The sequence below is a fragment of the Magnolia sinica genome, chromosome 12 (genome assembly GCF_029962835.1).
Source record: "Magnolia sinica isolate HGM2019 chromosome 12, MsV1, whole genome shotgun sequence".
Classification (NCBI taxonomy): domain Eukaryota; kingdom Viridiplantae; phylum Streptophyta; class Magnoliopsida; order Magnoliales; family Magnoliaceae; genus Magnolia; species Magnolia sinica.
In genome coordinates this window covers 17156839-17170599 of record NC_080584.1, presented here as the reverse complement: position 1 = coordinate 17170599, position 13761 = coordinate 17156839, and the positions used below count along the sequence as shown (strand labels likewise).

General features: G+C 39.5%; 1 protein-coding gene across 2 annotated transcripts in view; it reads right to left on the bottom strand.

The window, feature by feature from the left end:
* LOC131221029 (ATP-dependent zinc metalloprotease FTSH 12, chloroplastic) overlaps positions 1-13761 on the bottom strand; it is a 52822-nt gene that overhangs the window by 18157 nt on the left and 20904 nt on the right. For both annotated transcript variants that reach the window (XM_058216104.1, XM_058216105.1), the window contains exons 4-11: positions 12843-13120; positions 10534-10611; positions 10179-10421; positions 9420-9560; positions 8765-8932; positions 6631-6743; positions 4642-4858; positions 4080-4151 (exon numbers count right to left, since the gene is read on the bottom strand). In XM_058216104.1, coding sequence (XP_058072087.1) covers positions 4080-4151; positions 4642-4858; positions 6631-6743; positions 8765-8932; positions 9420-9560; positions 10179-10421; positions 10534-10611; positions 12843-13120 — 1310 coding nt within the window. The remainder of the gene's footprint in view (positions 1-4079; positions 4152-4641; positions 4859-6630; positions 6744-8764; positions 8933-9419; positions 9561-10178; positions 10422-10533; positions 10612-12842; positions 13121-13761) is intronic.

The following is a 13761-nucleotide window of genomic DNA, read 5'->3' as shown; positions in this document are numbered from 1 at the left end:
TCCAACGGTGATGATGGCCCCGATCGTGATCCAATGGTCAGAATGAGATGACGATGAAAATCAACGGCCCGATGCTCCCCAAAAATGCTCACGAAGGTGTGGGCCCATGTATGGGTCATCCAGGCACAAGGTAATGCGGACATCAATAGTGCACCCTTTGGAGTGTACCAGAGGAGGCAGCATCGCCAACAGAGTATTGGAGCAGAGGAATTGATGCAGATGGACGACGGGTCCATCAGACCCATTTTCTGACGCGCTATAAGTGCAGGAGTGGCATGACTGCACCCTAATCGCTGGCACATAGGGCGGATTTTACACCCTGTCATGCGGGTGTTGTTAGTTTTAGGTGTTTTTTTGTTCTTTTCCTTGTTTTCAGGGGTTTTAGTGCACTTTTACTTTTTCTATGGCTTATATATACACTATGAGAAACTCTATTTTATTATTATTGAATGAATAAGAATTCGTAATTTTTTTTACCTCTTCTATCAAAGAGATTGGGGTTTCAGGATTGGCCCTTGGGTGTTGGGGATTCTACCCCAGTTTAAGGTTTCCTTCTTTCTAGATCTTCGAGGTGCGGGAAAGGTAATACTCAACCGTTTTCTTTTCTTTGATGCCCTAAAATACGTACCTTCTTTTTCATCAATTTCGTTCCTCTCTGGATATTCCTTTTTGGTTTGAACAGAAAAGAGAGATGGTTAGTCGGGATAATCATATCCAAACTTAACTATGGATTGACTTATGCTAGATCTAGGATATCCTCATATCCCTAGGTCCTCCCTTTTTACTGTTTACGTAATTTTATGCTAAGGAGCATGATCCTGACGGAATGATCTCATCTCTGTATTGAGATGTGCCTAATTCCTTTGATTGAAAACAGTTAGTTGATTAATTTATCTATTTGAATCTCTTCATCCTGATTATACATGCATCTAGGGTTAGGCCATCACATGTCCCTGCATCACAAGGACACCGGTGCCCTCATCCTTGCGTACACTCAAATGGGGGCGCGGATGTCCTCATCACCCAAATTATATGTAGAGCACCATCCAATATTTGTGTTAACTACCCAAAGAGATGAGAAGCAATAGACATGAAGAAAAACCAAGATACTTAAATATTAAAGAATGAAGTTTGGTGATTCACTGACTTGTTTCTAAACTATGCATCTATAAACCCAACTAGGGCATTTTGATGCTCTTATTATAATTTTGGATTTTAATAATTTCGGGTATGGTCGGACCTGACGTGAGGTACTCCCCACTTGGGTGCTTGACACAGAGATTGTTCCACTTCGCTAGCAAGTGTTTTTAACCAATTTCTTTGAGAATAATATTTTATAGTGTGGTAAGGAAGATTTTTGGGAGGAATGTAGTGATCCATCTCTTTATAACTATGTTGAACAATGGAAATTCGTGAGGCATATCAGTAGCAAGTAGTGAATGACATATTGGTATCCATTGGGTGTAAGGAAAAAGTGAATCAGTTTTGAAAAGACTCAATTGTTTTCTTTCTTTCTTTCATTTTCTTTTGCTTGTAGAATAATAAATAACTGAAAATTTATCAAAAGAAAATCAAAGACGAGGGAGAATCCCAATGCAAAGAGCCAAATGGCTAAAAATAAGATCCCACACTCTGCCCTTCCTAAGACACCAAATAGTGAGCCTTTTTAAAGTTATCTTCCACAATCACTGGGCTAGAGAAGTCATTGCTAAAAATCCTTAAGGCTTCCATAAGGGCCTCACACTCTTAAACATTCGAGTTGCCCTCTATACAGGATCTAGAAAACCATGCAATGACGATGTTGTCATCCCTTAGGACCAAACCCTTGATGCAAGAGTTGGGGTTGCCAAGGAAAGAACAGTTAAAATTTGACCTCCGATGCTCCACGAGAGGACAAGACCACCACACCTCAAGTTTCCTTTCCAAACTAAACATGCCAATTCAAATTTTACATACAATTGTTAACAATCCCTTAGCGAATTGGACACTAACGCGCCTCAGAACATAGGTGGGATGGTGCTCACTTCGTGATACAGTAGTGATTATTTCTACTTGTTTGAGCTCATCCACTATCGCATCATTTGAAATGCAATTGTTGCTCTCCTTCCAAATTTCTGAACAAAAAGCGGAAGCAAACACTAAGGGTGTACACAAACCGAGCTAACTCGGTTAGCTCGCTCGACTCGACTCGAAAAACCTCAATTCAACTCAGTTCGAAGTTGAGTTTGAGCTGAGTCGAGCTGATTTTTTTAGCTCGAAAATGAGTTTGAGCAGAGTTTGAGCTGGCCCCAGCTCGACTCGACTCGACTCGGATTGAACCCAACTCGAATCGAACTCGGATCGAACTAGTTCGGTGACTCGGTTACTTTGATATTGATGTTGTTCACCAAGTGTTTGATGAAATAACTCAACGAAGTGTGGCCGGTGGCAAGGAAGGTATGTATATGAAACAAATACCCTTTTTTTCTTGATTTTTTATGTTGCTTAGAAGGTGTTTGATAAAATACCTGTAAAACCACTGCTGCTATTTTACATACAATGAGATTTTGAAGGTGCAGTCCATGTGTTTGTGAAAATGCTGCACAGGCGAACTCGGCTTGCACTTGCCTCAAACTCAGCTCGAACTGGCCCGAGCTGCTGACCGAACCGAGCCGAGCTGGCCAGTCAGGCTCGAGGACCGAGCTGAGCCAAGTTCGAGCTGGGGTCAACTAGTGGCCGAGCCGAGTCGAGCTGAGGCCAACTCAACTCGGTTCGATTTGATGTACACCCGTGGCAAACACCAAAGCACCATCCTCTCTCCTTAAAAGGCTCAGTCCCCATACTTTTGAAGACCACCCTGAGCTTCCCGTAGTAAGGCAACAATACCTTGAACAAATTAAGAGAGGAGCTTCAAATTGATGTCACCACCTAATGAACTGTTTCTTCATCCATAAAGCAATAGCAAGGGAGTCAGTGATCCCTGTTTTTTACATAGACCCAATTCCTCATAGTATTCTTTTACATAGATGCTTTCGTACGTAGCCACTATGTAGGCCTCGGAAACTTCAAGGCAAGAGCCATGTCTCCCACCCATAAATCCTCCCAAGAGTGTTACTTTCTAACCACTCCCTATTTTGAAATGGGAACCCTCCTGAGAAACCAAACCCAAAATCTTCTGATCATTCCCAAGCTTGAGAAGTCATGGACTCCCCCTTTTTATCATTCCCTGGTTCTAACCCCTACATCAGGTACCATAATTGTTCATTTGCAAATATCCAAAACTATTTCCTTAGGAGACTCCAATTCAATCCTTGATCCTCCAGACCCCAAGGACGTCCACTTCCACTACTATTACCACCATTTGTATAAATATCACTTAATCAAGTGATGGAAGGAATCCCAAAGATTTAATCCACACGCACGCACGCACGAAGGTGTCTGGGGTTGGTTCATCGTATAAGAAAAATAATCATCTTATAAAAGGAATAAATCTAAATAATCCCAACTATTCGGATGAATGTTTCTACAAGAGAACATCTTAATTACATAAACCAACAACTTCCAGTCAGAATCGAGGACATTCAGGATGTGTGTAATGGCCATGTTGTTTCTTTTTCACGAGATCCTAATTCTGAAAAGTGCCATGTCACTAAGGATGGTGAGAGTAGGATTATGTGGGTGTTGCATCACCCTTCTTGCTTGTATGATGTTTTTCCTCCAGCAATCGCCATCCTTGTGACCCTCTGTTTCTGCTCTTTTTTTTCAATAAAGTTTTTGATTATCCATCCAAAAAAATTTCCAGTTAGAAGTTAGATGGACTAGCAATTCAAAGGAATAATGATACACAAAATGATCAAATTAAATTGCAATGGGAACTAGTAGCTTGCGTATCCATACAAAAGTGATGCCAAGTCATAGTGATTGGCACAAAGAAAGTTATGGATATGGTATGTAGAAGCATAGATCAGAGGGCAGTAAAGGTAAATTCAACACTTTCCTTACTTCAAAGAAACTATAGAGCATGCACCCAGTCAAAACAAGAGTTCTATCAAAGACAATCTTAATCATTCTACAATAACCAAGGAAAAATATCAACTTACAGACATAATTCCTGCTTCATTGACTAGATTCCGGATATCTGCTCCAGAATAACCAACGGTCCGAAAAACAAGCTGTAAAGGTGAGAATAGGAGAAGAAAATAATAAGCTTAGTACCTTGAGGTTTCGAGTAGTTGACTGGTAGAAGGAAATTTTATCAATATAGTTTTTTTTTTTTTTTTTTTTTTTTTTTGAGGGATAAATTTTATCAATACAGTGAAAACCATAAAAATGGAGACACCGCATGATACTAAAAATATATGATAGAATACCTGATTTCAGGCTTTTTGTTTCGAGTGGCCAATAAATATTTTCTAGAAATATTTAAAGGCCCTAGTGCCGTACTTTTACAGGTCTGAAACTCTGGGTGACTATGAGCCAATAAGATCAAACAGTTGGGATCTTCAAATATAGTGAGCTTTTAGGGCCTCACCCATTCACAGCATGGCCCATTGGATTAATGGCTCAGATCAACGGACCATGGGCCACAAACATGGAATTGAGGCTCAGACACCAATTCCTTAAACCTAGAAGGGATTTTTAAAAATGAAAACACTGGGTTACCTTTTCAAAGTCCACATCCTCTGCGAGTTGCTTTCCTGAACTGTGCACCCCAAAAATTTGCACCCTCTGCTTTGCATCAGGTAGACCAATGTAAAGCCGACGATCAATGCGTCCAGGTCGGACAAATTCTGGATCCAGTTCATCTGGCCGGTTAGTTGCACAAATGAAAATTACAGCTTGTCTTAGAGAGAACCGATCAACACCGATTTTCTCCTTCCTGTATAGACCAAAGCCTTGAGTTGAGCATGTGCATATGAGAACGCATTGGCAATACAAGTCTAAATGAAGTAGTATGATTAAAAAGGTAGATTAAGGCAAATAGACAGTTCCAAACTGTGACCAAGAAGACAGCCAACTCAAAAGAATACATTATCAAGTTCCCTCTAATATGAGTGTGTTTCACTTACCAGTGACCAATGTGTTGCTTGTTAGTATCACACATGGGCAACACGGAATCTCAAAGTATTTGCAAAATCCGCATGTATTGATGATAAAATCACCGATACATGCCCATATTCCATTATACCATGCTACATCTGTGATAATTTGTTGATATATCGTTCAATATTTACAATATTTCAACTGATACCAGCGCAAATTAGAGAAAATCAGGAAGAAAAAAAAAACTTTTTTGCCCTTTTTTTAGACATTCTCTTTGTAGTTGTGTTCTAACACCCACTTGTGTTGTTTCACATCAAAACAAATATGATGGAAAAATCACGATCTGAGAGGAATTTCAGAGCACAATTTTGTCTGACAGTGCGTTGTTTTGACACCTAGTAAACTACTGTGTTTTTCTTTTTTTGGTGATGTTTTGAGTTTGAAGTGTGTGATCATGTGTCTTTTAACATTTCCTGCAGTTCTGCTGACAAAATTTCACCATTGTCCTAACATTATGCAATACATGCAGATCCCAAGGTAGGATACATGTTGCAATACTGATACATGAAGCATTGCACCATACAACCTGTCACCAAAATAAACTTAACATAATAATATACAGCAGGTTATAATTAATATACAATCTGTTGAGATAAGGGTTAGATGATGATGATGGACTAAGACACGGTCTAGTTTCTCTGAATACAAAGAATGCAGTTCTGTTAGGGCAATCATCATGGTATCCAAAAGCGGTTACATAATGGTAACTGTGGGTACCAATATGTTATGGACCCATAATGGCCGTTATGGAAAAAATGGCCCGTAACGGCCGTTATGGCTAATGGCCAGTTATGGGGCAGTTACAGTTGGGAAAGAAAAACAGCTGTAACAGCCGTTACAGTACCATTATTGAATACCTTGGGCAACCTTACCCAACCATGCTAAATAGCATGACTACTTGCCCATTTGGGATAAATTCGACCATATTTAGGTCGTAATCCAAGAAAATGTGACCACATTGAACAGTTATCATCCTGACATCTGGATGGCCAAATACTCTTCTTCTTTTTCTTTTTTCTTTTTTCTGTGCTTTCTCAGAGATGACCATGAAGGATGTTTTGCTAGATGCTGACAAAAAGAATGCAGACCTATATACACTGCAAGGTTTGGTTGCTAGTGTGGGACAAGAAAATTGGAGAATTAGTGTTAAGAATCTTCAAGTTTCGTCAAAAATAAGTTAAGAACTAGAGCTACTTATTCAGCTAATAAAGAAATGCCTCTTTTGGGCTTCATCATCATCAGTATAAGTATTACCATTGTCAATAAAAAGTGCATTTCAGAAGTACTACAGAAAGTAGTTCTAAGCATCAGGTGATGGAAATGAAAATATTCAAGGGAAGCAATAGACTGATGACCGTATGAAAACACAATTTCCTCCAAAAGATAGCATTCTGAAGATTGAGCATGATAACCACAAATCTTTGCTTTTTTGAAAAGGTCACCAACATGTTAAAAAGGGAATCAAGCATTGCTAGTGATAAGAATCTTATCAGAAAAAAAAATATAAAAAAATGCTTATGAAATAAAACACTTGAAAAAAACACATACTCTCCATCAAGCTGTGAAATCAGAGCATCAAACGTTGCTCGCCTTCGAGGATCCTTTCTAGCATGTCTTCCAGCAATAGCATCAATTTCATCCACAAATACAAATGAAGGAGCCTGCAAAGTGCATATATGCTTCATTGTAGTCTAAAATAACAAATATGAATGTATTTTCCTTGAACTGTTTTATTAATCAATTAAGAAGAAGGTTGTGCAAGCTTCCAAATTATGACAAAAGAACATGTGTGTTAGAAATATAAGCAGTGCCAGTACATATATTGTATATCTTCCAAGGCATTGTGTTCCGGAGTAAGAGAAATATTTATTCAAAACAATAAGCAAAATTATACAACTTCAAAAAGAGGCATGAATCATGAAGCTAGAGGATAACCCACGATAGAATCAATGCAAATAGAAGGTGGGGAAAAGAGGTGCAGCCCTAGACACCAAAAAACACCAAGGCAGCCCCACATTGTATGAATTTTGCATAAAAAATCACCATCAAAGATATCAAATACCTCCAACCTTGGGGATCTTGTAAGTGCCTTCAATAGGGTTCTTAACCTAGGGAATACTATCAAGGCCACCATAGTCCTGCAAGGTGGGAAAAGTGCCAAATGACAACCCAGATCAGACCATTCGGGCATATGTTGGTCTTATGAGAGTGACAGATGGGATGGTAGGTAAAGCCCAGGTGCATATAAATCACCAACTTATTATTGTGGTCCATATCCACTGCAGATAAAGGGATATGAGCTCACTCAATTACGTAGTTCAACAAAACCTCCTCTTCATGGGATATGAGCTCACTCAATTAGCCCACTTCAAATGAGATGTTTGGCATCATCTTTACGCCTGCTAGGATTTGTAGAATCCAAGAAGTATATTTCGAAAGGAAAACATAATATCTGAAGAAATCTGTGGAAATAGAAATTTGTGGAAAAGAATCCTACTAAACGTGTTTGTTTTAGTACACGTCATTTCCATGGAAATGTGGGAAGTTCAATGGTCAAAACGTGAGAGTTCTCTCAAAAACCATGAAAACCTCCATTCCCTATGTGTTTTTTTTTTTTTTTTGAGTAAATGGAAATAGCCCTTTTTCGAAGAAAATTGTCGAAATGGAAATTGATTTCCACAGATAACTTGGCTTTCGCAAATGCCTGAAAAGTTTTCACATCTGATGAGATGGATTTCATATCCACAGTAAAAAAGAGGATTCCACCAATCCAAATAGGGTTTATGACATATCAATAGCTTAAATTCACCAAGAGGCCCACAACTCATCGGATTGTAGCTAAAGCAGCTAGTTTTGGTATAGTTGTATTATGTATTGGACCATATTTAGGGAATTGTCTATAAAGTCCAAAGACCCATGTAGGATCAATCAGCAGCTCCTCCCTCTCACTTTTCCTGAAGATAAGAATCGAGATATATTGCCTGATTATGGGCTTTAAAATTAGAATCCATTTTTGAGCTTAATTCATCTTCTTGTTCTTTTTCTTTTTTTTTCTTTTTTCTTTTGTAATTAAAAAAAAAAAAATCATTTATTTTTCAAAATTTTTTTGGAGCTCAATTATTTTGAGATTTTAAAGGTAACCCTAAATAAGATCTCATGCCAGCAAGTTTCTATAGCCTTCAATGTGATAGCATGATAACTGGTACATCTATTTCTTCATCACCTGAAGTCTAGTTATGAAATATAAGCAATTCATCTACCATTTTAGGATAGCAATTTCATCTATAATTTACTGGAAAAGAAGCATTAAATGTGACTAGAGTCGGTTACCAGTTACCACCCATCTTTTGGCATTTGGAAAATGATGCTGGACCATAAGAGAAATTCGAATAGTCAACTGCTGCTAGAAACAATTTGCATTCATTATCTTCCATTTCAAGTTCCACAGAACTTAATGAAATCATTAGACTAAAAGATACCCAAGATAGAAGTTCTAACAAAGATAAACCATGGTATTGAACTATCCACATACAAAAGATGGCTACTAAGGAAAGGTAAGTAGTTACTCTTCCTACTTTTCGGTCCCAGAATTGTGGAATAATCATTGCAGCAAAAGCAAAATCTTCAAAATAAGTTAGATCCTAGATCCTCAAGAATTTCAAATAAAAAGAAGAATGCTTACATTTCTTCTAGCAATAGAAAATATTTCATTAATCCTTGCAGCTCCACTTTTTTCACTATCTGTGAACTCCGCACCAGAAGCAAAGACAAAAGGCATTCCACTTTCCTTTGCAAGCGTTCGTGCAAAAAGTGTTTTGCCTGTTCCGGGCGGCCCAGAAAGAAGAACACCCTGTCATGGAAGCAAACACTGGAAAGCTAAGATTACCTAGGCGGTGAACTCAAAAAAAGCCATTCACGTTTGAAGAAGAGGAACCGTGGGGTGCTGAGGCGCCCATGGTTCTGTGATCCAGACAGTTGATGTGATGGCCCAAGCTATGGATGGGGTATGCCTAAAAAAATCTTCCAAAATGGAAGATCCTAACCCGTCAATCTTTGGGCCCGTCTCTGACTACAGACCATTGTCACATTTGTGTTAACTGTCTATTGGCAGGCCAAAGTTGAAGGACTGGGACAGCCTAGGAGTTCTTCTTGGGTGCCCACATCCATGGTGGGACCCATCTATGTTATGGATCAACTCAACATGGGTGCACATGCAAAATCATGCCCCTCAGAGAACTAAATGTTCATTGATGCTCAGACCCTACGATTCCTTTTCCACAAAGCTAAAGAGACAATTATCCTAGACAAATGCAGAATAGAAAGGTAAAGTAGATTACCCGAACAAACTGGACTTGTTTCTCATAGTACTGCAAGGGGTTCCCCATATAAATCATTAACTCATCAAGAAGATCCCAAACATCACCTCCTAATATGACTTCTTTATACATTGATTTCGTATCAGCAGAACCACCCACTGGCTGGATAAGTATTCATACCAAATGCAAGGGATCCATTATCTTAAGAACTGAAAGTCTCTACTACACGCACACGTGCGTGCGCACACACACACAAATGCCACACTGTGATGCACACGCACAGACACAAACGCACACATACGGTGGAGAGTTTTCCAAAGCCCATGTGCAGCTCCTATGAAGGTATGCCAGCGAAAGTGTGCCACAAGTGCCAGATCCAAGAAAATCATCTGGTGAACCCCACCATGTAGATGCCCTGGCCAAAAAACTATGCTGGTCCCGATGGGCTACAAATCTCATGTGCCGCATGTACCAGATCCAAGCAAATCATCACATGGAACCCACCATGCAGATATCCCAGCCCAACAAACAGGTTGTTTCAGATGGGCCACAAATTTAACAGAACATTAGACAGTATAAAGGCATACAGCAGTGGCACACCTGATGAATGGATCAGCGCAATTTGTAAGCCAGGCCATCTATATGATATGTACCTGCCTGCTGAGTGGCTAGGATTTTCCACATGTAGCACATATGACTGGCCTGCATGTCTGGAGTGGTGGGCTTAGCAATGTTTTTTTATATAGTTTGACTGTCAAGACCATGGAGTTCGAGTCTTACCAAGATAAAGTTTTCGGCATAAGCCATATCAAATAGTTGGTTATATCTTTTATATAAATAGCGGTTAGATGTGATGTGCAAAAGCATGGTAGCCTCTCTTATAAGCCACAAAATCAGTATTCCCGGAGCTAATGCAACAACCACTCGGAGAAAGTAATGAATCTGCCGTTTCTGAAGCAGATCCACTTCAACCCCAGAAGTATTGATGATCTCAAATAGGTGCGGATCCAGAGGTATGTCAACCTAGGAAAGACAATAGCATCAGACAGCCAGTTTCAGGCGAAACATACTAAAACACGAGGAATACAAGAGATTCGTTTTGACATCAGAAGAAATAAATCAACATCGTACTCACAACATATTCTAAAGGAAAACCTTCTTTCATCGTTACGTATAATTTCTTCAGGTCCTCAGAAAAGACAACAGCTGCAACCTGTTCAAAGAACCTACATCACTGAAATTGGGTCGGATGTCCAGTCCCTGGGAGAAGTATAATGCACATACAGTACAAGCTGCACATGCCATAGCATGTGCTTCAATACATACAAGTAAAGCATGCACAAAAGTCCAATGAGCCGCACTAGGTACCTTGTGCACCTTGAGCAATGTGGGTGGTGCACCCCGTCCATCAGATATGCTGCCTAATCTTCACCTTGGAACCCAAAAATCATGACCAGTCAGAACTCAGTTGGGCCACACCTTAGGAAAAACTAGGAATGGGATGCCCGCATTGCTTTTTTGTGGGGCCCACAGTGGTTTTTATAAGCCATCCAATCCATTCATCTGATGTGCCCCATCAGATGAAAGAATTACCTACAAATCACAGTATTCCAAAACTCAGATGGACTATAACACATGATTAGAGGTTTTTCAGTACAACTTTATGGGGTGGTCCACCTGAGTGTTGAATAAGCCTAATTTCTAGGATCAGAGCTAAAAGGAGGTGATGCATCTGATGGACGGGTTGGATTTCATGCATGTCAAGTTGTTTCCCCGACATTAGAGAAAGTGATCCCAGTAATATACGCATATAAACACATAGATAGAAGACTCATTTAGTAGCCTGTAAGAACTAGTTCTCGGATTTTACGCTCCTATTTCTGCTGAAATAGGGAGCCTACACAAAAATGGAGCGGCCCTATCACTTTTCGGGTGGGTCCCATTCGTGTTCGAAATATCAGTATCACGTAACATATCGCATCCTCGGGATACATATACATACCGGTTATCACACGGGATATGTCGTTTGTATTAGGTAATTTATAGCACTTTGTGGGAAACATGGGAAAACATTGGGAAAATGGTTGATTTTTTCACTGAAACTTCACGGATTGTTAAAAAAGACCTTAATACACACTTTTAAATCATAACATCTCGAAAAAGAAGTGCACATAATAGGTTTCCTTTGTATAGGGTCCTAAGCTATACGCAGTATAACTGAACTAATGCAACTATATTCAAATTGAATGCATAACATTTAGAGTGTATGTGATGATCATTTCATCAAACAACTCCTAAATACTTTGAAATTAGTCTCAATTCACAACTGGGTGAAGGGAAACTTCGAAAATTTTAATATTTTAATAATTTTTTATTAAAAGTGATTTTTATTTTCCGAAAATTGACAAGGACTTAACAAATCAGTAGATCAGCGCTCATACATGCTTGATTTCATGTTTGGAGTGCAACATTGCAAGTAATTTGGGAGAAATTGGAAAATTTTCGAATTTTCCCCAAATCGAACCACCTACACTCAAATTTTGAAATTAGAGTGTGTGTGATGATCATTTCATCTAATATTCCTAAATACCTTGAAATTAGTCTCAATTGACAGCCAGTTGAAGGAAAATCTTGAAAAAAAAAAAACATGGAAAACATGAAGAACCAATGGATATCAAAATCAAAGCTCCAACTCCATGATTTTTCATGTAAAACATGAAGAACCAATGAATTTATAACCATTTGACACTGATTTAATATAATTTCAACAAAAAAAGGGGGATCAGAAATTAAAAATGCTTACCGGATCAAACACGTGGGATGTATCGGCACTTCCTGTCCATTTCGTATTGCACAGGTGGGATACAAGATATATCGTGGGATATATCGGCCGATATCATCAATATTTAAAACATTGGTCCCATTCTTTCCACCAATGGCAAGACAAGGACTTCAGTTCTCATGGGTCACCAATCTTTTTCTGATACATGTGCATGCCAACACGCATATCCATATGTGCATAACGGAGACGCACATCTATATACATACGTGCATGTGTGTGCATAAATCCAAGGCTGCATACAAGTTACAACTGATCTGAGGCGTATATTGGTCACCAAAAAACAGCACAAAGGAATCCCACAAATTTTATTATTTCTCGATAAATTTTTTATGACGACAACAGGGTCTCCCCACCCCTTTGCAAAGCGAGACTAATCACTGCAGATGCACGCAATCACTAGCAAACCACATGCATCGGGTAAAGCACGGGGAGGGGAATCAAACTCAACGTTTGTGGGAAGCAAACCCATGACACAATCACATTGTGTCTAGATAGTTGATTGAGAGTGTAAAGAAACCCAACAAGAGCATGAACCCTACTGCATCAAACTTTATTCAGAATTAGAGAGCTGGCAAAAGCATGCTAAAGGAATAAAACCTTACCTCGGAGCAATCAAGCTTGTGAAGGAAATAAGTGTAAGGCAGTTTTGGACGATAACGCCACCATCTCTTAGAAATCCATGGTGCCCTACTGCCTTGTGTATCCGATACTCTCTCTACCACTTCTTTTCGAAGACTCTTCTCGACTTCATGCATGTCAAAATCAACTACATACTCTGCCTTTAAAGAATCCATTTCCTCAGCCATCTTATCCCTTCTCAGAACTTCTTTCCATGTTTGGAGCCTTTCTCGCCACGTTTCTCTGCCTTCTTGACTTTCCCCTGTCATGAAAACATCATCACTATTGTGTTATACTAAAAATATGTGCAGGTCGCACTGGCAGCAGAATTCAACACATAATATATGAAAAGAAATGTGACATCCATTACTTACGTTGGATTCTGGACCCAGTTCTTCCCATGCATGCTAACATGGCATTTGAGTGTGAGATTCAGTTTTTAGTTATTGTTACACAAAGCGTGAAGGGAAGTGGCAACAGATTCAGGTGCAGTGGTGGAAGCCGTCTGTTTCAAAATGTTACCAAGTATAAACAGCTGGGGAGTAAAGTGGGAGTGCCAGTCTAAAGCATGATTCCAAGCGGGAACGGCACCCAGGTGGAACATTTGTGCAACTACGTTGCAATCTGTTATCTTATTGTGTATTTTCTGTGGCCCAAAGAATCGAACTGGTCAAGTCATAAGGTGGGCCGAACACCTATGAAACGATGGGATGCCTAAAAAAATGACCAGCAGTTCACACCCCATACATACGCGGCCCACCCAATGACTCAACTAGCCTGATTCTGCATCAACGCACATGGTCACTTAATGAACAACTCAACCCAGATCTCGCATGTGCACACCGCATCGACACATGTTGGGAGAGCAGGATTCAGAGTCATTCTCTACCGGCTAGCTAGTAA